The sequence below is a fragment of the Notothenia rossii genome (assembly GCF_949606895.1).
Source record: "Notothenia rossii genome assembly, chromosome: 6".
NCBI classification, from domain to species: domain Eukaryota; kingdom Metazoa; phylum Chordata; class Actinopteri; order Perciformes; family Nototheniidae; genus Notothenia; species Notothenia rossii.
In genome coordinates this window covers 22760572-22785987 of record NC_136909.1, presented here as the reverse complement: position 1 = coordinate 22785987, position 25416 = coordinate 22760572, and the positions used below count along the sequence as shown (strand labels likewise).

General features: G+C 38.9%; 3 protein-coding genes across 4 annotated transcripts in view; 1 reads left to right on the top strand and 2 right to left on the bottom strand.

Moving 5' to 3' along the window:
• Positions 1–1100: 1100 nt before the first annotated feature.
• On the bottom strand, positions 1101–5449 carry fbxo4 (F-box protein 4). Its single transcript, XM_079686432.1, has 7 exons — positions 4849–5449; positions 3737–4011; positions 3424–3644; positions 2873–2948; positions 2590–2762; positions 2277–2503; positions 1101–2170 (listed from the first exon to the last, which is right to left on the bottom strand). The coding sequence occupies exons 1-7, from the start codon at positions 5011–5013 to the stop codon at positions 2078–2080; spliced, it is 1230 nt and encodes a 409-aa protein (XP_079542558.1). The 5' UTR covers positions 5014–5449; the 3' UTR covers positions 1101–2077.
• Positions 5450–5603: 154 nt separating this feature from the next.
• Positions 5604–9609, bottom strand: rimoc1 (rab7a interacting mon1-ccz1 complex subunit 1). 2 transcript variants are annotated; one of them, XM_079686434.1, is made up of 6 exons: positions 9374–9609; positions 8595–8704; positions 6965–7111; positions 6627–6758; positions 6350–6464; positions 5604–6261 (listed from the first exon to the last, which is right to left on the bottom strand). In XM_079686434.1, the coding sequence occupies exons 1-6, from the start codon at positions 9465–9467 to the stop codon at positions 6026–6028; spliced, it is 834 nt and encodes a 277-aa protein (XP_079542560.1). In that variant the 5' UTR covers positions 9468–9609; the 3' UTR covers positions 5604–6025. The 2 variants fall into 2 exon arrangements, with proteins under 2 accessions (XP_079542560.1, XP_079542561.1); XM_079686435.1 differs by lacking the exon at positions 6965–7111.
• Positions 9610–9762: 153 nt separating this feature from the next.
• oxct1a (3-oxoacid CoA transferase 1a) overlaps positions 9763–25416 on the top strand; it is a 39816-nt gene continuing 24162 nt past the window's right edge. Inside the window, exons 1-7 of the mRNA XM_079686431.1 lie at positions 9763–10034; positions 11541–11649; positions 12145–12235; positions 16341–16476; positions 16561–16710; positions 17576–17682; positions 19691–19751. Coding sequence (XP_079542557.1) covers positions 9930–10034; positions 11541–11649; positions 12145–12235; positions 16341–16476; positions 16561–16710; positions 17576–17682; positions 19691–19751 — 759 coding nt within the window. The 5' untranslated portion in view covers positions 9763–9929. The remainder of the gene's footprint in view (positions 10035–11540; positions 11650–12144; positions 12236–16340; positions 16477–16560; positions 16711–17575; positions 17683–19690; positions 19752–25416) is intronic.

Below are 25416 nucleotides of genomic sequence, written 5' to 3'. Positions count from 1 at the left end.
ATCCCTCCATCTGGTTCTAGGTCTACCCCTTGGTCTCTTTCCAGCTGGACGTGCCTGGAACACCTCCCTAGGGAGGCGCCCAGGTGGCATCCTAACTAGGTGCCCGAACCACCTCAACTGGCTCCTTTCGACGCGAAGGAGGAGCGGTTCAACTCCGAGTCCCTCCCGGATGACCGAACTTCTCACCTTATCCCTAAGGGAGACACCAGCCACCCTGCGGAGAAAACCCATCTCGGCCGCTTGTACCCACGATCTCGTTCTTTCGGTCATGACCCATCCTTCATGACCATAGGTGAGGGTAGGAACGAAAATGGCGCCATAGACAGAGAGCTTTGCCTTCTGGCTCAGCTCTCTTTTCGTTATAACGGTGCAGTAAAGCGACTGCAGTACCGCTCCCGCTGCTCCGATTCTCTGACCCATCTCACGCTCCATTGTTCCCTCACTCGAGAACAAGACCCCGAGATACTTGAACTCCTTCACTTGGGGTAAGGACTCTGAATAGATGATAATTTTAATCATGGTCAAAAATACACATGGAGTGTGTTATTGAATTTCTTCTTTTGAAATGTCTGCTTGTGGGTTTGAACCTACATTTCAATTTTTAGAAGAAATTATTGTGAATGTTCCATGCTGCAGTCAGAGGCAGATTGATTTTCAGGTCCAACTTTGCATCTGAATGACCTACTGCAGAATGCAAAAGAAACGTTCCGTACTCCTGCTGTGAATATTTCACAACTATGTTTAAAGATGACTTCTTACAGGTCATATCTCTATTGTCACAAAAGCCTTTCACTTGCAAGTCAAACAGGCAATGCTAAGGGCAGTTATAAAGGCAGCGCTTCCAGTTACGAAACACTGAATCCACCAGCTACCAGTAGCGCATCCTGGTGGCAAAAACAGGATAGTGTTCCTTGCTTACTGACATACAGATGAAGACTCAACTCTTCATGCCAGAGCTGACCTCAGAGGAGAGGAAAGGAAGGGGAAGAAAGATAAATACTTTCCACTGCTTACAAGATTGAACTTGTGAACATGTGCAAGAGTACTAAAAGACGAATGCAGGAAAGAAAGAAAGAAAGAAAGAAGAAGACAATTTTTTTACAGACATTTAATAACGTTATCGATATTGTAAAAGACTGAAAATGTGACTCATGACATGAATACAAATCTGAAACCTTTTAAAATTGTGCAACAAATAACATGAAAACACATGAATTGGAAAAGTATTTGTCAATATAAACAACCTCAACTATTTAAAACACAGTACATACATATCATTGCTTGTATTCTAGTTTAGCCCTAAAAGGCATATTTTCAGGTGTATGGCTTTTTGCAGGAGGGTTGTTGGCAGACATTTTTAACTTTAATACATTTTAATAGCCTTTAATAAATCATACACACATGTAATGTCAAACATGTATAATCACTATCACATTTTAAACCAAACAGCTGGCCACCTGTTGAGTTAGCAGCTGACCAAAGTTAGAACTGTGTCATGATATGGTGCAGACTAGATTCTGTTTTGTATTTTGGATATCCTAAAAGGGCAAAACATCTGTTTTTCAAGGCTGTATTACAGTAAAAAGCTGTCATTTTTCAGCTTCTTAAATCAACCCCACAATATCAATATCCAGGTATTTGCAAAATATATTGTGATATTTGTATTTCTTTATAAAAACAATTCCCTATATTACATGTGTAGGTTTCTTTTCCATCTGCTGGTGAGTGTGTTTATCTTTGTCCGTCTGTTATTTAGAATTGCACTAGCAGTGTTCCTTCATCCACAACAACTATTCCGTAAATTCAAGTAAGTTATGTACTTCACTTCTGCTCGAAAGAATATAGTGTTCAACTAACAAAGTCTCATGTGTAACCCTGGTTTTGCTATGACTCATTCATAAGGCTCTTTCTCTTCTCTCAGTTCAATAACAAATAGAAACCCATCACATCTGTTGCTGATGCAGTTGAAGTCCCACAGGCAACGCTACATTTTATGCACATGTAGCATACCTTGTCTGGAAGCTGCAGCAATACAGTTTGTTGTTTCCATTCATCAGCAGCAGCAGTAGTTAGATAACTAACCCCCATAGAGTTTGACTCCAGAACATCTCAGCAACCAGGAAATGCCATTCAGGAGACCTGACAGAGATTCTGCCACTGTATCCTGCACCTGAGATAGTGAAACACCAACACAGATTATACATCTCCTCAAATTGATACTGGATGCATATAAACATAGTGAAAGCCTTTCAGTTGATCAACTATCAGGGAATTACCATCCAGGGGTTAGCCAGTTGCGGTAGTTCAAGTCTCTTTGCCATGTCAACACAGGGAGTCCGACACCTGGCCCTGTTTCTGCTGGTGACCTTTTGCAGGTTAGTTATTCTATCCTCTTCTGGGTCGTCTCTGGAGACACAGGAAAGCACCAGCAGAGGCTTGGATGCTGAACTTTCAGCAGAACTCAGCACAGCCCGAATCTGAGCCACCTCACACTCTTCCCCACCTATTAAAGAAATATTGTTATGCAAATGTTCTGTGCTTATGATTAATATGTAAGAAAAACATTTGTAAAAAGCTTCTAAGACAAACCTCTCCCAAGCTCTGCATTAGCTACATAGATGAAACCATCCACAACCTGGCACACCTGCTGGACCTGAGGCGCAGGGCTGTAGACTGGACATCCTGATTCATCTGTTCCTTCTAAGGTAAACAGTTTATTACTGACACTCTGCTGCTGCACTCTGGCTCTTTCCCTCTCTGCCCTGCACACACAAACACACACAGTTTAATGACGGTGGCTGTCTTCACAAATATATAATGATAAAGATAAGAATTGCAACTCTCATGGTCATTGTAATAACAAAGTGCTTACCTATTGGTTGAGTACAGAGTCAAGATATTGAATTTGTGTTGGTTGTTGAAAATGTAACTGATCCCAGAACCAATTCCTAAAATGAAAATAAAAAGATCAGTTTTGTTATTTTGGCATCTGAGCTATAAGTGACTAATGGGATAACAATGTTGAGGCAATTATGCCACCTAGTGGTAGATAAATAGAACTACATTAGATACGATAATCAATCAGAATCAGAATACCTTTATTAGTCCCACAGAGGGGGAATGTACATTGTTACAGCAGAAAAGAGCCAGAGACAGCTTAATGTTACGCAAGCATGCATAAAAAGTACTAAAGATAAAAAAGAAATAATAATAAAAAAAGTGACACATTTGACAACAATGTGATTTTTAAAACAATTGTGATTAAATAATATGTACATTTGTATAACAACAGCATTGTAGGAAACAGAAATCAGCTGCCATTGGTTTAGGAGGAAGTTGTACTTTGAAACAGATTCCAGAGGTACTTTTGTTTGTTTAATCACTGACCAATCAATCAATCAGTCAATATCAATGTAATCTCACCATTTATCTGTCTCTGAGGAGTGCCCGACACAGGTAGCACATCTGGGGCATTCATGAGCCTTGTGACTAAAGACACATCAAGCTGCTCCATGCCAGGGCCAAACATTGCATAGCGTGGTTCAGAAGAGGGCACCAAAGACTGAAGAAAGGAGGTAAAGACCTCATATGCCGGCCGTGAAGGAAGCCACTGTTGTCTGCAGGATGGGCAGCCTTTCAGGTATCTGTCCAGAGAAAATAATTTTATCAAAACATTCCAGTCAAATAAATGGTTACCAACGGACCATTAAACTAAACAACAGAAAAAGATACTTACTCTGACATGTAGTCAAATGTTGAAACCATACCTCTGTCGCCATCCTCTTCTCTATCATCCAGGCTCTCCTCTTCATTGATGAGGGGTGCATCCAAAAACTCCAGTTGGGGCATGCTCACATGATCAATGGAGGGCCAGTGTAGCATGTCCCTGAGCAGGAAGTACCTCCACAGTAATGGATCTTTAACCATGGCCCTCCAGTACCGACTGGTGGCTCCCAGACAGCAGATATCCGCAGGACACAGAAAGGTCATAATCAGGAACTGAACATCCACCTTAATAAGGAGGGAGGATACTAGGATTGATGTAATGAGGATTTCAACAGTACAAGACAAGAAAAGATGACAGGGACAAAATGGGGGTCGATCCCGAACACCAGTATTCAGCAGCAAATCTATTATTATTGAAAATACACAAATGAATATGAGAAGCCTGGCATCTAAAATGTTACCTTAGCAAAAGAATATAGGCATCATGTTGTAGAAATATCTGTAATAAATTGAATTAAAGCAAGCAAGTGTCTTTCAGAGGTTTATTTAAGTGTTTTACATGCACGTCATGTCTTGATAAGACAACATACCCCTAAATTAAGTCACATTTTATAGATAAATCTGTCTTTTAGAAAATAGATTTACCAAGAACTCTTGTTTAAATACAATAACATAAAAGGAGGCTACACATGGCTGTTTAATCCTAATATAATAAAGAAAAACTGAATTTCAACCACATATTATTATGGGAAAGGATTCCATCAAAAGTCAAAAGTAATCATGAGCCCTGCCAGTTATTATAAAAATATATGATATAGTTCTATAACATCATGCTATGTGTAAAATCAGAATCTGCAGGTGAACACTGCTCATAACTTGACCATATGAAAAGCAGTGCAGACAGTAGTAAGTAGAATTATGCTACTTGGGCAAAGTTCAAAATGTGTACTTAAATAACATCTTGATTGCTTTAAAAAAAAGTAGGGTTTCTCTTTACAGATTTCAAACTGGAATTGCCCCTTTCTTTACTCCAACTGAATATACACAGGCATAACAAAATCACTGTTACCGCAATGGTGGGTGGGACAGTTGAAAGACGTTTCCATGAACGTTTGGACTCACCGGTGAACTGTCCAGAAATCCGGGTTGTGGCTGTGCATTCGTTTCAACGACAGGCACTAGTTCGTCTTGAACAACTTTAGCTCTGTTTGTAAAATATGTGTCTCGGAAGCGCCTGAGGCTGCGGATCACTGCCGACTCGTTGAGCTGCTGGATATTACCTGCCATGACTCCAGATGTACGCGTGTAGCTCCCCACACTTTAATATGGACTAAGGAGAGACTTCAGGGTTGATTTTGACACTTCCTTGTTGCTGGCGGCAGCGGGGCATTGTGGGTAATGTATTTCTAAACGTGCTGCTAAATACGGATCTGAAAAAGTTGCAATGGAAAATAAAGGTGTTTTCTTTTTTAAAACAACGCGCGTGTTTATTGTCAACGAGGACATAAAAAACAGAAAAATGATTTTTGTCCAAACACAGATTATCTAGTAATAGTTATACTATCAAGGTTATTGAAGTGGCAGAAAATGTTTACTTGCAATTGATGGGAATACAAGTGGTGCATTACAAAGCTGGTATGAATAAATATGAGCATACTTCAAATAGTCATGAATACATCATTGTCAAACTGTTTTTGAACACCTTTTCTTGCCTTTAGTGTGTATATTTTAATACACAAAATATATATTGTATATGCAATTATAATATATTAAAAGCATACCAAAATGGCAACAAAACAATAAATAAAATGTTACTGTGCAATGTCTCATTTCCAGCTGGATTATCTTCAAACTTGTAACAATCTTAACAAATGAAAGAAGAAAAAAAAGGTACATTTTATTAATAACCTTTTTATATTAATGTTATTATAACACATTCTCAGAGCAAAATAAGTGCCCCAGTCAACAGTCTAGAATCAAGATGATAACTGCTTTTCCAGCAGGACAGGGCCATAAGTTATTCAACCTCCACCTCTGACTGCAACCCCTGCCAGTTTTACACCACCTATCCTATTCTGTCTGACCTGCTTTGGCCTGGGCCGTTTGGCATGGGATGAGGTTGCCTGAAGACACTGATCCAAAGACTTTCTCCCCATACACTTTCTCCCCATGCTTCCTCTTTACCTTCCACAACATTACACCCCACCTGATGGCTTCCATTTTTATTTGGGGTTGACACATTTGAATACTGAACTAAGATCTGTGCCTGAGGGCAACTTCAATATAAGAGCAGCTTGGCTCACTGTAAAATACTAAGGATTTCCTTGGCATTCTCAGTGTTCCAGCCCTGGCCCTGAAGCGGGCCCTCACAGGCAAGCACGTATTTGTTGAGGATCTGTGTGCCAATGTCCCGAAACTGGAGGCGATCATCTTTGCGATCCATAGTTTCAGCGCTGCAGTCCTCATACTTCACTGCCCAGAAACACATTTCCCCGATGTACATCATTGTCAGCAGGTGTGTGTCCGAGAAGATGCCTGTGGAAACAACAAAATCATACAATTCAAGAATGTTCTCAATAATTATCCTACAATGGACCACAAAGATAAGTGATGACATATTTACCTTCAGATAGGAAGTTTGCCGTAGCAGTATCATGGAGCACCACCCCATCGTTGAGCTTTACAGAGTTCCTCACCTGCAGCATCCGCATTAAGTAGCGCACCCCTTCCTGAATACACTGGATTCAAATATGAATGTGAATAATCTCTACCAACAAGAAACCTGAAATACCTTTTTTCAACAAAACCACCACTTGATTTGTAATGAAGATTCAGTTAAGCCCACATCCTGTCCAGAAATGCATTTAGTGAATGTACTTAGATTGTTCACACTTTGGTACCTTAAGGAACGTGTCCTTGTTTTTCTTAATCCACTGTTTTCGTTGATGAAGGGTGTGGCAGTACATGTACAGCAGAGCTCCACGTCTCCAATAGAGGCATTCTAACAGCTCTAGGCCCAACACAGACTGCACCTATAATAAACATCAATAGTAGTGTTAGACAATGTCATGCAAGTCAATCTGGGAAAGTGTATTTTGCAAAACTATAAACCTAAGACAACATTACATTCCAACTAATACATCTCTTAATATATTTCTTACTGGGAATACAAAACATGTACAGAACATGCATACAAAATCCTTTTGAGACATATATATATATATATATATATACACACTTCTTGCGCTGGTGCTAGCCTCCCCGCCAAAACCTCTGGCTCAGTCAGGTCTTGCAGCAGCTGCTGGATTTTAAATGGTGAACAGTCCTCAGGGAACTCCTGGTCAACCAGCTTATTCTCTTCATAAAATGTGATGTCAAGGATAACCTTAAAGATGAAAAACAAACAAATCCACACCAGACATTGAATACAACGTGTAAGAAAACATGGAACATTTTAAAGATAACAAAAATCTGTAAACATAATCCGATATAATTAGCTCACTCCTCTCACTTAATGTCACTACTGAGTTCTTCCTAAATATCGAGGTCAAATTAGGGATAAAACGTATAATACCAACCAGGGAGTGGTAGGCACGGCGTACAATCCCCAAAACTCTTTTAAAGCCCCTTTTCAAAAGCAAATGTGTGCTCTGAGTATCATCCAGTGTTTTCCCTATATACATTCACTGCTGCTGATTTTTTATACATTCAAATAATAATATGTGGCGCTCGCGTCATCGCCACGAAGGAGCACACAGCCTGTGAGCCAGCGAGACAGAGCACACCTTTATCTATTTAATATAGTTGTAAAAAATAAATTAAGAAATCATTCCAATGTCTACTATAGGACAGTAAAAAAAAAAAAAAAAAACAGTTTAAAAGGAGAGTGATTAGTAAAATATGCATAAATAAAAAGAAAGAATGCTAACTAGGTAACATAAGATAAGAATAAACAAGTTTAAATGATTTGTTATTGGTTGTGATCATATTCTAAAGATTTTTTGATCATTGAAAAGTATACAGCTCCCTTTCATATGAGTGTTGAGAGATATATTCGTAAATTCACTTTGTGCTCAAAGTGCACCAGATTGATGCATTTCACTTCAACATTTAAAAACAAATCTTCCGGGGGGTGCATACCCCCGGACCCCTCTAGGGGATGTGAGGTCCACCCCCAAATAAAGCAGGTTAATTTAAATGCATACATTTTATTTTGATTGTTTGTTATTTGTAGTATTTGTGTTGTATTTAATTCCCTGTATGTTCAATAAAGGTGATTTAGCTAAATACACCTGTAGAGCCACAAGAGCCTTTCTTGTGCTGGCAGACACAAAGAAACATATTGGTGGGGCGCACTTCGCAAGCACAAAAAAATTCCACGCGTTCCACACTCACATTTTGCCTTTGCACCACTGCTATGACTCCATCCTAGGGGAAACACTGTCATCCCTAACATCTAGTTAGTTTACTTTTCTGAAATAATGAGAATTCCTTAGGAACCAGTTGTTTGAGTACATGCATGTTTTACATGCATAATACAAAATGAGCGTCCTTTGTTTGACATTTACAGTATAGGGGCAAAAGGACAAATAACCCACAGCAATTTTGGTTGATTAATCCCAATCTCGGCATTATTTTTCCATTTTATATAAATCAGCACACTCAAACCTGTCCATGAGTCCACAAAAAAATAAAGTATGATGATTTGAATGTAGGGACATGTAATTGGCATTTTGCCCCGTTCTCGGACTAGTCTTATCAACTAGAATAGATTATTCAATTAAAAACGCTCCGGAAAATTAACCACTAATGTAAACATCATTAATTGCAGTTTTTGACGTTCAAAGAAGTGTAATGCAATGAGGTACCTGTGTGTAATCCTGAAGCACCTTGGAAAGGTTGCTACTCTCCCCTCCTTGCCTGTAATAGCTTTTCAACTTGTCTAGTATGGCAGACGCATTCTGTAAATAGTCATCATCTATGGAAGAACGATATGTCAACATGTTACCATTTACATATCTGAACTCAAGCACAGTTTTCCCCAACTTAACACATTTCAGTATTGTTTTATATAAATGGCACGGTTAGGTTACACACGTTTGTGACAGAGGTGGAACACATTTTAACGGTACAAGAATATGCCTATGAGACAGCATTCAAGAGTTTAACACGGTTTAAATGTAATGATTGCCAATACAAAACGGTACATTTCAACATAAAAATAATAACACCAATGCTTTGAAAATCAAGTATCAGCTGAAGTTATTTAGCTATAACGCAGCAGCGTGTTTTTGTCCAGCTAAACGTTTGTCAACAATAACGCATTTTAGCTAACGTTAGCCAACGTACGCTAACCTTTACATCGAACACGCAGGTATTCAAATTCAACCATCGTCATGTATTACACTTTACTCAAAGGTAACTCAAATAACACGTTATCACCTGTTAGTTAACGGCATGGTGTGTATTATTTCACAATATGAAACATGTCATCAGAAAACAGCTGTTGTTATCGTTACAGGCTATGCTAGGTAACGTTAGCCAGCTTGCTAGTTGGCTGATACACTGATCAAAAATTGTAGCCACGCACACGATGTGCCAAGACTGGCCACAATACAGAAAATAAACACAAACGTCTCATCGATACCTTGCTTTTCAGCTCTGAGACTGGAACACTTGATGTCTAACTCAAATATCCTTCTCTCCAACTCGAAACCTTGTCGCCTGTAGTCGTCGGCCATGACTAAAGAGTGTGCGTCACGTGAGCAAGGGATTACTCACGTGCTCACATAGACGGTCTCGTCTGTTTCCAATTCATTAATACAACAGTGTTTCTGCTTGTGCGCGCGCCTGGGTAATCCTTAACAACAATTTGTACCGCGTAATTATCGCCATTTTTAAATGTATTACTTGATGCGTGTTGAAATAACAGGAAAGTGATATAATCTTGCCGTCCCAGTAATAGTAGTGGTGGTGAAAGGGTTACATGTAAATTAGTTTGCCAAGCCTCTCTGTATCTCCCCCCCAGTCCAGCCCACTTGTCCAGCCCAATCACTGAGGCAGCAGCTAATGTCATCGTGAGCCTATGGTGTAAGCTAGCACTTCTGATAGCCACTGTGTGCGACCTTTCAGGCTACATCATCTGTCTTCCACCGGCTGGAGCCCTCACTCCTCGACTCATCGCCCGTGTTTAACTCCAAAACATGGCGGCCCTCAAAGCTTTGTGCAGAGCGGATCATTTATTCTTCAAAAACCTCTCAGGTCCCTGCAGAACCAGATTAAATTTCGCTAATCTCCAATTAAGCAAGGTTGGTATTTAACGGATACGGTGATTGGTTGTAGAAAAAAAAAGGTGCAAATGAGATTGTTGCAAATGCCTGAGCAAGATTACAAGGTCATAATATTGTGAATATTTCATTTCCTTATTCGTTCGACATTTCGGATCAAACTGAATTGAGTAATTAGAATCCTGTCCGTATGTTCATTTTGTTTATTTGTTTTGTTTATTTACTCTTCGAATAGATCGTGAACTAACCTCAAACTGCGTAATTGCGGGGATTTTCGTTAACAGTTTGCAACCACGTTACAAACAGAATTATAACCCAGCGATGCACAATTTGCATTTGTTTTTGGTAAGTGATTTAAACACATTATAAAGATAAATCAAACCCGCAGCTTTACATGCAACATATATGATAAAGCAGCCTAATACCAATGTGCGTGTGTGTGTTGTAGGTGGAATAATCACACGTGCTTGTACAAACGACCCCCCCTGCCCGCATGCATTTACACAAACTCATTACAATGTTTCCATCATGTTTATTTTATGTCAAAGCATATAGTCTGTACATTGTAGAAGGTAGTCACCATGTCTATAAATAGTGTGGTTTCAGAAATTCACATATGTCTGAAGTTAGAACTCATGTGGAGACTGAGAGCACATTTAGAAAATGCTCAAGAGTGTTACTTAGTAGTTAATGCAGTTGATATCGAAACATGAATCTCCAGACCAGTTTTAAACACACTGGGGGGCAATAACTGGCTCTATAAATTGTTCAATGCCGTTTATTCTTGAATTCATACAGAACATAAATTAAACTAGATACGTACTTGTTACTTGTTTAAAGTTAACAGTTTGTACACCATTGTTTATATGTTAATTGTGTTTATAGATGAAGGGAATTTATAAATTATGAAGTGACTAAGAATGTAACAAGCAGGGTGGAGTCTGACAGAAAGTGTTCTCATTAGTTCAGTATTTAAAGGTTAGACAGAAATTACAAATGTTTACCATAACACCAAAGTCATTAGGCCTATAGTGTATTATAATCTGTATTGAAAAGCACATCATGGTTTTTATTTATTGTAGCCACCTTCTAGTGAAACACAACAATATATGATATTTCTTCATTATAAAATTGGTCTTTGTTTGCACCATAGGTCAAAATTGTATAGGTCAGTGTTGACACAAATAATTTAAAGTTTGAGTCCTTAGCTACAGTATCTGTCCCGTTGGGATTTGTTTCTGTGGGCTACCCTAAAGCTCAACTCCTTTTCTTGTAGGATGTATTCCCAGTTTTGCTTATCTTTCCCTTCCTCAACTGAATAAACTGGATTAGCTGTAATACAATCATATGAGCTGCCCTCAGGCTTTGCTCAGTTTTGTTTTAACAAGCTTTCTTTTCAGCAGTAAACTTGTATACAGAATACACAGCTTATGATTATACTAATAGTTAGTGTCTGTTGCTGGTTGTAGAAAAAAATTCAAAGCGTATTGTAAAGTTTTAGCATCTCTTGTTCTTCTTTTTCTACAGACCTGTGGTTGTTACTTCTCTACTTCTAGCCAAAGAAGGTCAAAATTCTACAAAGATTCTTCAGAGGCAGTCAAAGATATCCCAAATGGAGCTACTATTCTTGTCGGAGGTAAAGATAAACAATACTTTCACAAACAGACTTTTTCATATTGTAGGACACACACCTTAGTGACAGTGCTAGCAAATAGCCTCTTCCTTTACTCTGCAGTGTGGTTGAGAGTGTGTGGATGATATCACACACAAATTCCACTGCTCTTATTTATAGTCATGTTTTGAGGTGACACTTTTCCATTGTGTCGAAAGCACAAACAGAAGTCTGCCTCACTCAGTATAATATTAGTAACACCCTATTACACGCATGACTAGAATGACCTGGGGCTTGATCCAAGGTGAACAATGTTATCTCACTTGAGTGGTTTGTAATAGCTGTAGAGGTCATTGTTTTTTCTTTTCCAAATATGCCATGTCCCTGATCTCCTCTTTAAGTGCCACCATACCATGTTTATATATTAACACTTTTTTCAAATGATTTATTGGTTGCTTGCATTTATTTAATTTGTATTGGTTTACTTTGTATAACCTTTTTTTCATGTGTTTCACACAGGCTTTGGATTGTGTGGCATCCCAGAGAATCTGATCAACAGTTTACTGAAGACCGGAGTTAACGGTCTCACTGCAGTTAGCAACAATGCAGGGTAAGTGCGTGTGCAGGAAGGAAGAATGTGGGTACAGTAAATGCATACTTTGCACGCACAGGTGCCTGCGTAAACATGTGCTTAAACCATGCAGTGCGTTCCATGGTGGTGCTTGATTTTGAGTATCGTTTGACACCATCACAACCATTTAAAAATCCCAACCTGTTTCTGGAGTGAATCGGTTGATGCAGAAGATGTTGCTAATTCGCATTTGTTTGGATTCACATTTGAATCCAGAAAAGTTTGAAGTGTCATTTGTGAAGTTATGCATCCTTTCTGTTTCAGTTCAAGCTGTGAGTTAATACAGAAGTCTGATTCTTGTTGCTTTCATATCGTAAATAATATAAAAGGGGTCAACTCTTTAACCAGTTTTTGAGAAAGTCCAAGTTATATTTTGTAGTAATAAAAGTTCACAAGGTCGGGAAGTGGGACTCCCCCTCCTCCGTCGTGTTTAGCCCTTCAACCGTTGAACGTGGACCCTCGATTGGCCTCAAAAAGGAGTCTGTTGTTTTGTCTCCTTGCAGAGTGCTTTTAAACTCGTATTGTAGCGGTATTGTGACCTTGTTGCCGTATCCTCAAACAGGTATTGTTGACCTGGAGAGATGCCAAGAAGTTTGCTTATGATAAGTTATCATTTATTTGCAGGCACAAGGAAAAGGTGTTGTCGGTCTGTCACTCCTTCAGCAGTCAGGGTATATTGTGTGTGATGTGTGTCGTTGCTCTCAGTGGGTTACACTATACTTTCAGTTAGCCCTTCTGGTGCTAGAAAAAAGCTTCTGACCCGAATGCCCTTTATTCTGTCTTGTTACTGCCTTCCTTATAATCCACTATCCTGAGCTGGAGATGTAGGAATATATTCTGACATAACTGGGTTCAGAGCAGAATATTTTAAGAGGTTATCTACATGACGATAATCCTAGGAAAAAAAACTATTTAACTTTTAAAGGAATACAAATTGCAAAAACAAAGAGGGAGCTAATCTTTATGTAAGGTTAAATCCCATAAATAAAGTGTTTACTACCAGTGCAGTACCAGACAGGATAAGCTACATCATTAAGACACCGGCCACTGAGCCTTTCACTGATCCTAGACATTGTTTAGCATAATGTTGAAGTCTCTCTTGCAGACTAGGAAACAGTCTTTGTCTTGTCAGTTGTCACGTTGCAGTCCTTTTTTGTAATTAAATCCCGATGTGCTGCAACGCAGTAAACTTGGCTTCATCTGAACTGTTTACATAACAACATTGAAACTTTAGACAGTGACCAAAATCTGATCCTAGCTACTTAAATATGAAAGAGATTATCCAAACATAATGCTTTTCCCCTGACTTCAGTCTGCTAAAGCATGCATTTTTCTTAATTTCCTTTGCAGATGTAGACTCTCATTGTTGAACTAATTGATCTAGTCTGTTCAGTTACTTTTCCACCCTTTAAAACTTTTTATAATTCAGAAAGATACACACCTATGGTTTATTTTCTTTGGAACTCTGCTCTCTCCACAACACAAAATTCCACTAACATGGATTAAGAAATATTTCTTGAGAACTTGTATTGCATCTTTTGTTACCTTCTATTAACTTGTTAGCACAGGTCTACATGGATTGGTATTGCTAAATGAGTAAAGTGTTCATCTTGATGGTTTATAATTTGAAGTGTATTTATTATGATAAACCCCTTGAGATTCACCATGTCATTGTCAAGGGGGTCCCGAGATTATATGTTAAAAGGTACTGACAGAAACTTAACACCATTTAAAGAATAAAGGTGCGTTACCTACGCCAACAGTAGGAATCCGCTCCGTTCTGGCAGTATGCAGCACAAGGCCCTGACACACACAAAGTGCACCCTTCCTTTAAGTTTCGTTTTGGAAAAGCTGCCTAGTTGCATTTTCATTTATACAAGTCTTTACCTGCCACAAGCTGAGAAAATATCCACCTGGAAAATAGATATGCATCTCTCACCAGATAAAGAAAGGTCATCTATATGGTTTGTGTATTTTGGTCTCTATACAGTAATCATTAATAGTACCATTGGCTACTGGTGAAGGTCTGCTCTTTTTGAAATGTGCAGCCTTATGGGAAACTTTGCAGAACTCTGACACAGAAGGCTTTTTATGCACTCTAATACTAGACGAGAGAGATTCAGCTGTACACCAGAAGATATTATTAGGCCGTGACACAAGTGCAGCCTTATGTTCATTCTTTAATAAGCTACTTCAGTAATGTTGCCCAAACCACATTGAGTCTGTGTGAAAGGTAGAACTTGAGTTCTGAGCTGGAAGGTGCTCTGATCAGTGAGCCTTTACCTAGGACAGATTATATTGTTTGCCTCTAAAGGGAGAGTCAGCCCATTAGTCACCAAGGTGTTTGTACATACATACATACATACATACATACATGCATACATACATACAAACTTCATAAACAATACTACAAATTGCTAAACGTCTATACATAGAGGACCTTTGAGGTCTTATAACACTAGCGTTGTGTGTGTGACAGGGTGCTTTTCACATGCATCTGTTTTTGGTATTCTGGGTGCACATGGCCTAGTTATCTTGTCAGCTGATGTGAATTGAGGACAAAGCATTAGTTCTGCCTTCCCAACTTCTTTAAAGAATAAAAGGAAAATCCACTCTTGGCAAAGTCCAGCTTTTGTCTTGGCTCTGAAGAGTAGGAGGGAGAAAGCAATAGAGAGAGACCATATTGTGGAAACATGATTTTACACTTCCATGCTGTAAACTGTTTTCAAGTTCTATTACATTGCTTGTTGCAATTGACTTGATTTGATTGCACAGTATTCTCCGATTAATATTGCAAGACAAAGTTGGAAATAAAAGACCATGAGTTGTTGGATAGGATTTTACTATGCTCCTCTATCACAAGACAATACCTTTCTCAAAATGTCTATATGTTATCATAAAGTTTTATGAAGACTTAACTTGCATAGGGTAATGAATGACAAGCTCCAGGAAATCAGTTCTCTCATAGCTGCTGACCGATTCCATCAGTATTTCAACAATCCTACTTATACAATAACCTTCCTTTGTCATAGAAAACTTGCAAGTATTACAATACTTTGCTTAAGAATGACTTTTCTTGCTGTCAAATTATTGTTTGTCCAGGTTTGATTGTCTGTCCCCCCTAGCAATGAAACATTGTAGTGCAATATTTCAGTCAATAAACAAAGAGGTGCTGGCAGTGGTACTCCAGGCCTGCAGCTGCGTATGATCTTTTATTGCAGCTGTGTCTTTAAGTAGCAGAACTGCCAGAAAAGAGCCGTATCACTTTGCTGGGCCCAGTTACAACCTTGAATAACCTCTCTGGGAATTTGTTGTAACTTAAACTATGTTAAAAACTGTAAAACAAAAGAAAGGAGTGATAAGATAAGATGGACCTTTATTAATCCCTGTGGGGAAATTCAGTAGTTCAAACAGCAACAGGGTAAGGGTGAAAAACAGGACAGCACAGATGAATAAAATCAAAAATAAAATCAAAGATAAACATAATAATACAATTTAATAATGAAAAACTATGAAATTAGAAATGACTAAAAAATAAAAATGAGCATATATACATATTGGGTCATATAAACTATGAATGTAAGAAGTGGGCACTAATCTAGTCTCAGACAGTGGAGGGTACTGCATCAAATAACATCAGATTTATTTTTGGACAAATCAACAGAAGAATACTTCTTGTCCAAGTGAATAAAATCTCTACAAGCTACATATATGAAAAAAAAAGTAGTCTATACACCAGTTATACACATCTGAAAACTACAATTTGTCCCCATTATTATTTGTCATACTGCTGAAAGCTTTGACAGGTTGCATGGAGTTGGGCTTGACTCGGACGTTTAAATGTTGCATTGAAGTTATACAATTTTTGTATAAACGAGGTTTACCGTGTTTATGTTCCCCATTTTCTTCTTTTTAATTTGTGAAGCGTTTGATTCTTTTTAAATATTGAAGATTGTCTTGACATATATATATATCTTTAATATATATATATATATATATATATATATATATATATATCTTTAATATACTGCAGCTTATCCTACCCATTTAACGGTTCATGATGCTTTGTGTATGCTTTCTTCAGAGTGGATAACTTCGGCCTGGGCCTGCTGCTGAATACTAAGCAAATCAAGCGGATGATCTCTTCATACGTCGGGGAGAATGCTGAGTTTGAACGACAGTATCTGACAGGGGAGTTAGAAGTGGAACTAACGCCACAGGTTGGTCAGAACACATGTGGAAATATATACAACAATACATGAATCTTGCTACAAGATATTCATATTTTTCTCTTTTCCTGACAGGGAACTCTTGCAGAGAGGATCAGGGCTGGGGGGGCCGGGGTTCCTGCCTTTTTCACAGCCACTGGATATGGCACACTGATCCAGGAGGGAGGCTCTCCCATTAAGTACAACAAAGATGGCAGCATTGCCATCTCCAGTGAGAAGAGAGAGGTGAGATGTTGCAGTTGTGCCAAAAAGTCCATTATCTTTTGTATGCCTTGTTTGGTGGGGTTAAGAACTGCAGCCTGCAGCTATGGCCATGAATAATGTTCATAATGACCCTACCATTATTAGCTTTTGCATTGTAGTTCTTTCTAGAAAGAAAGCAAACTTCTCTGTACAGAGGAGGATACATAAGAGCATGGGTCCAACAATTCCTCTGTAAAGGCTTTACATTACAATTAAAACAATTGAGAACTGGCCACTGCAATGAGTTCAAGTTTGTAATTTTAATTTGCATTCCGAGCACAAAGTCATGTCTGGGCAGGGCGTGCATTTTGAAGAACATTTCAAAAGAACTTGTTTGTCTTGTTTGATTTTAGTGTTGCAGCATGCCCAAGGGCTTTGCAAAGAATCTTTGCTATGCTATGGATTTTCTTGTGTGGAGGACAAAAGCACAGCAGTATTTACTACCGTAATTTTCGGACTATAAGCCGCGCCTTTTTCCCTATTTTTCGACGCTGCGGTTTATATAACGGTGCGGCTAATCTATGGATTTTTACAGCTAACGGCCAACACCTTTAACTCTATGGGCTCTATGGCCGGTTCGCGGACCCCCACCTTTAAGCGGCGGGTTCCAGCAGGAAAAGCTGGAGGCCGGAAAAGAGTGAGACAGGTAGCGCGCAAAAGTAAAAGTGGAACCGAGAGTGGTATGCCGCTGCTGCGGCTTATATTCAGGTGCGGCTTATAGTCCGAAAATTACGGTAATCTAGGTCTGGACTCAAATTTCTGTCTGTAAATGCTACAAAACACACAATCTTCATCCTCCCCTGCATCCAGCGCCACTCACTTATTAAATTGTGTTGTCATTGTACAGGTGCGGGAGTTCAATGGCAGGAACTATATCATGGAGCAGGCCATCACTGGAGACTTTGCACTGATCAAGGCATGGAAAGCTGACAAGGCTGGAAACATTATATTCAGGTAACTGATGAACTGGACAGGAATATAGTGATGGTCACACACCAGCATAACAGACCTGTAGTGTTATGGCAATAGCCATATTTATTTAGGAAAGGATTCAGCCTCCTGGTTCGAGGCACATTATACAAGACTTAATCACCTCTGGTATGTTTGCACAACAATCTGCTCACACTGCTGATGTCATGAGGTGAGAGTCAAACAGTAATTCAGATCATACCTCACCGGGAGAACAGAGTATGTCTCCTTGGGCGAGGCAGATTCGGGTACCCACGACGTCACCTGTGGTGTCCCTCAAGGATCAGTTCTCGGCCCCACCCTACATGCTCCCCCTTGGCTCTATCATCAGCCGACATGGAGTATTGTTCAATTGTTACGCTGATGACACCCAACTCTACCTCAGGATCAACCCTACCTCCTTTGCAACCCTGCCTTCACCCACACTCACTGCCTGCCTGGAGGAGATACAGGCGTGGATGAAGCAAAACTTCCTGAAACTCAACAGCACCAAGACCGAAGCCATTATAGTTGGCACCCCACACCAGGTTCGGTCATCCACCATCACCACCATCACCTTCTCCGGCCAGGACATTACCCTCTCCTCAACAGTCACCAACCTGGGTGTGAAAATGGACGCCCATCTCACCTTTGAGGCTCACATTAAACAGCTGTGCAAGAACTCCTTTTATCACCTCAGGAACATTGCCAAACTCCGCCCCACACTCACTCTGTCTGACGCCGAAAAGCTAGTCCACGCCTTTGTCTCCTCCAGGCTGGACTACTGCAATGCACTCCTCATCAGGATCCCTAACAAAAGCATCCAGAGGCTCCAATACATTCAGAACAGCGCTGCTAGGATCCTGATGAGGGTGCGCAATTACGATCACATCACCCCCATCCTTAAAGCACGACACTGGCTCCCTGTGGAACTGAGGATCGAATTCAAGGTCTCCGTCCTCACCCACCAGTGTATCCATGGAACTGCCCCTCCCTACCTAAAGGAACTCCTCACCCCCCATACCTCCTTGCGGACCACCCGCTCCAGCAACTCCGACCTCCTCAAACCCCCCAGGACTAAGCTCCGTACTATGGGAGAACGGGCCTTCTGCTCAGCTGCCCCCAGTCTGTGGAACGCTCTCCCCGACCACATGAGAGCACCACAGACCGTGGATCTGTTCAATAGAGCCTTTCCCTAGACCTCTTATTTATTTATTTATTACCCCCCTTTTATTTTATTTTATTTATATTTTTTGTTTTTATTGCTTTTTATTAATTTTACCGTATTGTGTAATGTTTTTATACTGTTCATGCTCACTGCTTGTAGCACTTCGGGATTTGAAGTCAAATATGAAGTGCTTTATAAATGAAACCCATTATTATTATTATTATTATTATTATTATTATTAAAGAAAGGTTGAATATGTTTTTCTTAGATGGCCATATCAATGGGAAATCAATCATTCTAATGTTGACCATAGGGATATACTGCAGGGGATGATTCTGATCAGCCCATTTTTTGTCTGTTTTAGCTAAATGGTTTTATTTGGTTGCTCTAAATGTTTGATAAAATCGTAGTATTTATTTATTAACCAATTTAAGGAAACTGTTACATCACTGATAATACTAATTTAGTTCCAGTTTAACCATGTTCATGGGTGCTGCCCACTGTCAGATAACACTCAAATATACTGTATATCACTCATATGACCTGTTCATGAATATTCTATAATATTGTGTTTATTTATAAGACAATCAAAAATGTAGTTTTGACCCTTTGTCAAGCACCAATGAGGTAATTTGCACCAACCTGATTTGTGAGAATGATTGAAATCAGAGGATGTAGTACAGCCTTTCTCCACAAGGTAGCAACCTCGTCCAGTAAACTAACACTGAATATTCATTATTGGATGTTATACTGAACATTCTTGTGTTTACTTGCTTATCTCCTTTGTTTTCTTTGTATTACTTCTAATTGTTTTGAAATCACCTCTTTCTTGCTCCTTCCCCTCAGGAAAACGGCCAGGAACTTCAATCAACCAATGTGCAAGGCAGCCAAAATCACCATAGTTGAGGTATCAATTTCAAACTACCTAATGACTTGCTTTCACTCCTGATGTCTGCCAGGAACATGTAAACTGTCACATATCTATCAGTCTATTCACAATCTCAGCTTTGGTTTTAACAGCTTTCATGCATTATGTAGACTTTCATTTCAAAATCGCTGGAGTAGATATGCATCTCCATATACCTCATACAGCATGATTTCGAAATCCTTAGTTAAAGCCATTCTTAAACTAAAGCACCTCCTGAAAATCATCTGGAATGAGCACGAAAAATATGCAAATTCATCTCGAAAGTTTAGAGATTGTAATTAGTTTAGAGTCTAAACTAGAGTCTAAACTAACTACAATCGCAACTGTGATATTCTTAAATAAAATATTGATTTTGTCCTTATAATAGCCATTAGATAAAGTGATGTAAAACATTTCCTCACTTCCTACTAAATAATTTGGGGGTAAGAGGGTGATATCACAATAATGTATTTATGAATTATTTTGACCACTATAATGTGTGTACGATAAAGAAATCAATACAATAAAACCGCTGTTTCACTTTTGAACCCAACCACACAAAGCTAATAGTCTTCCATAGAACCCATAGCAGTTAAGCAACAGAATATAGTCAGCAGATGCCATCCCTCAAAGGATGAAGTAGATAAAAAAGAAAATCCATTGTGTACCTCAAGGATGGGAGCGGAAATGTGAAACAGGCCTTTTACTGGTTTAAGGCCATGTGTTTTATAATCATGAATTTAAATTTGACCTTGAATTGGGAATGGTTTATATTCCTCTGAATATCATTTTTAGATAGCACTTTAAAGTACTTTACAAAAAATGTTTTCCTCAACCAGTACGGCCAAAAACCAAGTGAGGATGTCCTGCTTTCTCTGGGATATCTGTGTTATACCGACTGTCATTCTATCCGTCTGGGTACCCACTTATATAGGAATATGATCGCTCATCTCTTCCCTGTATGTGTGTGTGTATTAAGTATGTGTGCATCTATATCTCCCTCTAAGCCCCTCCAACACAGAAACAGCTTCACACCTCCCATATAGACACATCTTGATTTAGAGAGCAGCAGGGAGAAAAGCTGTGTGTGAAAACCATAAAACAAAGGCGCCTTCTGAAAATAAATGGGTAGCGAAGGGTCACTCGTAAATCTAACTGCGTTTCACAAAGCACATTTTCAATTATTCCACGGTTGCTGGATGTGAGATATAGTCTTCTGCTGAATATAAATGTCTCTGACTAAATGGCAAAAGTATATTTTCTCACAATGAGACTATATCTTCGAATTACCACTCAAATTTGGTTTAAAGCGGTAAATGGCACATGCATTCATTGAGTTTCATAACAGTGTTTTGCGTCATGTTTAACCCAGATGAGGGGGCCATGTTGCCAATGATGCATATCATAAATTAATGCAAACTAGTGCCAGGGAAAGAAAATAAATTGCTACATTTTCTTCTAAATTGGATTAAAAAGCTATTCACTCTGACAGCATCAATGCCACAAATGCGTCTCTGTGACGTCTGCTGGAGTTGTGACGTATAAAGTAGTGACATGAATACTAATGCTTTCAAAACTGCTTCATGAGATGCAAGCTTAATCGGGTAGATTCAACAGTGAACTGTCAGCTCGAACCATTGTGCACACAGAATCAACTGCTCAGGGTATTTTTTGCAGAGGTAATAGGATGAAACAATTCTTATTGGGTTTAGAGACGACAGAGGCGGCTTTTAATTTGACTGAGACACATAAGTGTTTGTTTTGTTCACTATCCAGGTGCGTTTTCAAGATTGTTTTTGTGGCATTACTACTCTCATATAGAGTGGCAGGAATTATAGTCAAGAGAGGAAATGACATGACAAGTTAAAAGCAAGATTTAAATTTCCCCATATCGCAAGCTTCCAGGAGGCACCTGCCATACTTCAGAGGAATCAGGAAAGTTATGAACACAAACATCTTCTGCAATGTCTAATGATTTTAGAAATAATTGTTTGGATTAATTTTTAAACATGGACACAGTATAAAAAGCCTTTTATTTGGTGTGACGTGATGAGAAATGTTTTTTTAAGTTGCCTATTTAAGAAAAATAATGTCTTTGTCAATTAACTCACCCAAGACCCAGTCCAGACCCTGACACAGATTTTCAAATTTGGGGAAAGGAAAGCTCGGCATCGGCTTCTGAACGTGAATAAATCCATTATAAATTTCATTTTATTTTCCAGCACTAAAACCAGATAGTTTCAGACTACTGTGTCACGTCACTCTAGTCTTTGAAGATTTTCCATGTCACTCCTTTTTTTATGTCATGCTCTAATAACACATTGTCCTTTCAAACACTTGTCATCCAGAGATCAACTAAATGGTTCTCTCTTGTGGGGCATTCAATTGTGCTGCAGTCTGACGAATTATATCCAACAGGATTTCCAAATGTTAAGTTAAAGTTCAGTGTGTTTCAGTGCATGTATTTCTTACTCTCTGTGGTTAGTGTTTTTTGATATCTTACTTTTTGAAAATGTACCGGCTGAAAAGGGAGGTCTCTCACTTTCTAATAATGGATACACGCATCTTAATATAACATGAGTATATCTTTCAAATGTGTATATGATATTCATTAGGTGTGTATCACATATAACTGCCTGCACACTTTTTCTTATCCTCCTATCAAGTGATTTTATAATGCCTTTTTTATGGCAGTGCAGTAGCATAATGAGCATGTATCTATGACAAGCCTACTTATTGGTGACAATAAAATGATAGGCCTGTGTTGTTAAACCCATTAAGAGCCTTTTAAATCTGATACTGAAGCAATTACTGTCTCTCTGAGAATACATGTATATTTAGGAGTCAGTGCATGCGCAGTAATAAATCTGTTGAGTTGCTGTCAATATTGACCCTGACGTCTTGGTGCACTGCTAAAGGCTGGAAGAGGAACCAATGGACAAGGTTAGATGTTTTTTAAGCTATATATTTAACTCGCTTGGCAGCTCAGGCCAGTGTGTGGAAAGCTTTCTGAGCATCATGTTGCACAGTAAGATGCCGAACTGATTTCTTTCTCTGCAGCCTGTACACAGCCAGTGAGGCTCACGCTGTTCAGGGGCTAAGCAATTCATTGTTATCAAAGGGCAAAATATGTCAGGAAATTGAGGTGGGAGACTACTAAACATTGGGTAGAATGAAGATGATAGACTTCTCAGTTTCAGTCAAATTATAACATGCCCTTATTAACTATTTATTTAGTAGATTAAGTTCAGATTAGAATAGTTTAAACTATGTCTTTAAAATATTTTCTCAGTTGTGAAAGTAATTAACTTTTTATTGGAGAAAAGAACATGCCTTTTCCTTTTTGTCATCTGTTAATAAAATACCATCACAGTAAGGTGTGTAAAGGGGATTTCAATACATACTAAAGAGCTTCCCCTTGACGATAACCATGGTGCCCGTTAGCCTCTTGAATATAATTTTGTTTAGCCATCCCACTCTTCTCTAATGTGTGTTTGAATCACCTGTGCTTGATCTCCTAACTTGCAGAACGAGATGGCAGTCTCCATTTCTTTTTTCTCCACTTGTACTTAATAGGCGTCTCACATTTGTACAGCTTTGTTCTATTTGCATTTTCAATTAAGAAAAGTACACACTGATTGTCCTTCATCTAAGTACCAATTTTAATTAGAATGCTGAGCAACTCCTTCACCTAAGGCTCAGTAATTGTGTGTAATCCATTAAAACCATTAGGGGCTAACAGAAGTGTAGGTATGTTACCTTTCTGTCTCGACCTCTGTATGACATTTATGCACATTCAACGAAGAAGAAGAATTATATTATACATAACATCATGATTAAGCTCTTATTGTACATGGGTCATTTTGAACAGATTAGACAATAACCACCTTTATGCCTTCATGGTAAATAACCACTGGCTACTCACTGTAGTCCACATTTTTATAAAATCTTCGACTATTTTCTTCTGAACTTCAACAAGCAGAAATTGTGTCAGAAAACGAGATAACACAAAAGCACTTTGAAAATTACCAGATCATCACTGGCTCCTGCCAAGGTTACTAGGCAACCAAATCCTGCTATTCAATCTTTGAATGTTCCACGGTATCCGACTGGTCCAGTTATTCCCTTATCGCAGTCGCAGTGAAAGGGCCGCATTGCATTGTGGGAAACAATACATCCAAGACTGAACCAAAGCAGTGGTTTCTGCTGTTTTTCTACCATCAGTCACAGTAAATGACTCAACTGTATTCTGTTACTGTGGCAGTGCGTTGTGGTGGCGTGGGTGTTGGTGTGCACGACCAGTCATGCATGAATTGGACGAATGTTTTTGTCAGTATTTGTTGTTCTTTTAACCCAGCTAGAGTACTAATTAACTTAGCCTCCCCCTTAACATTGTGTTAAAACATAAATAGCAAAAGACCTACAGATTTTGCAAAACACAGGCAATCTCAGTTACATGATGTTTTGAATTAAGAATTAGACTATATGATAGTTAATGTTTTATGTTGTTCCTTTTGCAACTTTGTCCTTGGAATAATATAGTTGGTATCATCGTTGTACGGGCTAAAGCTTTGTTTGCCTCCTGCTGGGATTTTAATCATTTATCACAGCCCACAATTTTCATGCTATTTGACAGCACTGATAATGCCTTGTTGAGTTTCTTGCCTTGATCTAAATGTGCCCCTGATTAATTCCATTACTCCAGCAACTGTTGGCCAATTGTTATAAATCCACACATTTTCCCAATCATTTCCTGCCTTAAGAGGTTCAGCGTTTGTGTCCATAAGATGGGCAATTAATGTAATCATTTAAAGCCGTGGTGAAGGGTGTTTGGGGTATCGACTTGTTATCTATCCAGTTTGTATCCCTTCTTGAAATCATTACCACAATAATGCGAAAATGACCATCTTGTTTTATTTTTTAAAGGATCAAATGTGCCTTCCTTTAATGCAAAATGATATCAAATTCCTTATTTCCACACTGCTGAATCCTTTTTTTTTTTTTTTTATTAATACTAGTATTTGACATCAGCAAAGTTTGCATCGTCTTCAGTATTGTCACATTTTTTTGAGTTTGAGCTAAAACCTCTCTAAAGCAAATGGGGGGTAATTGCAGGTCTAGACTACAACTACAGACAATTGCTGTAATAACAATGGACAGATGGCTATAAAAGCCTTTGACATGCTTCTTCCCCTTCAACAGTGCATATGCTCGTGTTTATGCATGTAACGAAAGAGAATATGTCACGATGACCCTGACATTTTCATCATATACATATCCCCTCAGTAGAGACTATTTTGAGATTTGAATTGGTCATGACCTTCACCATAATGGAAGTCAATAGACGTACATTCACACCAAGACGTGACCTCATGATTGAACTAATTTCTAAGGCAAGGGATAAGTCTTCTACATTTATGTGTCCAGCCCCTTGTGAAAATGTATGGTTGTCTTTTTTCTATGTTCATTTCTGAACTGGTGCATACATTTATGCACATAATAAACTTCCTTCTGTCGTCTGATTAGAGTAGATAACTGAATGTAGTCTTTGGGCTTTCAGCCACTCAGGTTAGATCTCTCCAGCATTAATTTACGGAGCCCTGGAGGTTTCATAGAAAGAAAAATAAATTAAACGTGGCCACACTTTATTAACTTGTGCGCACGA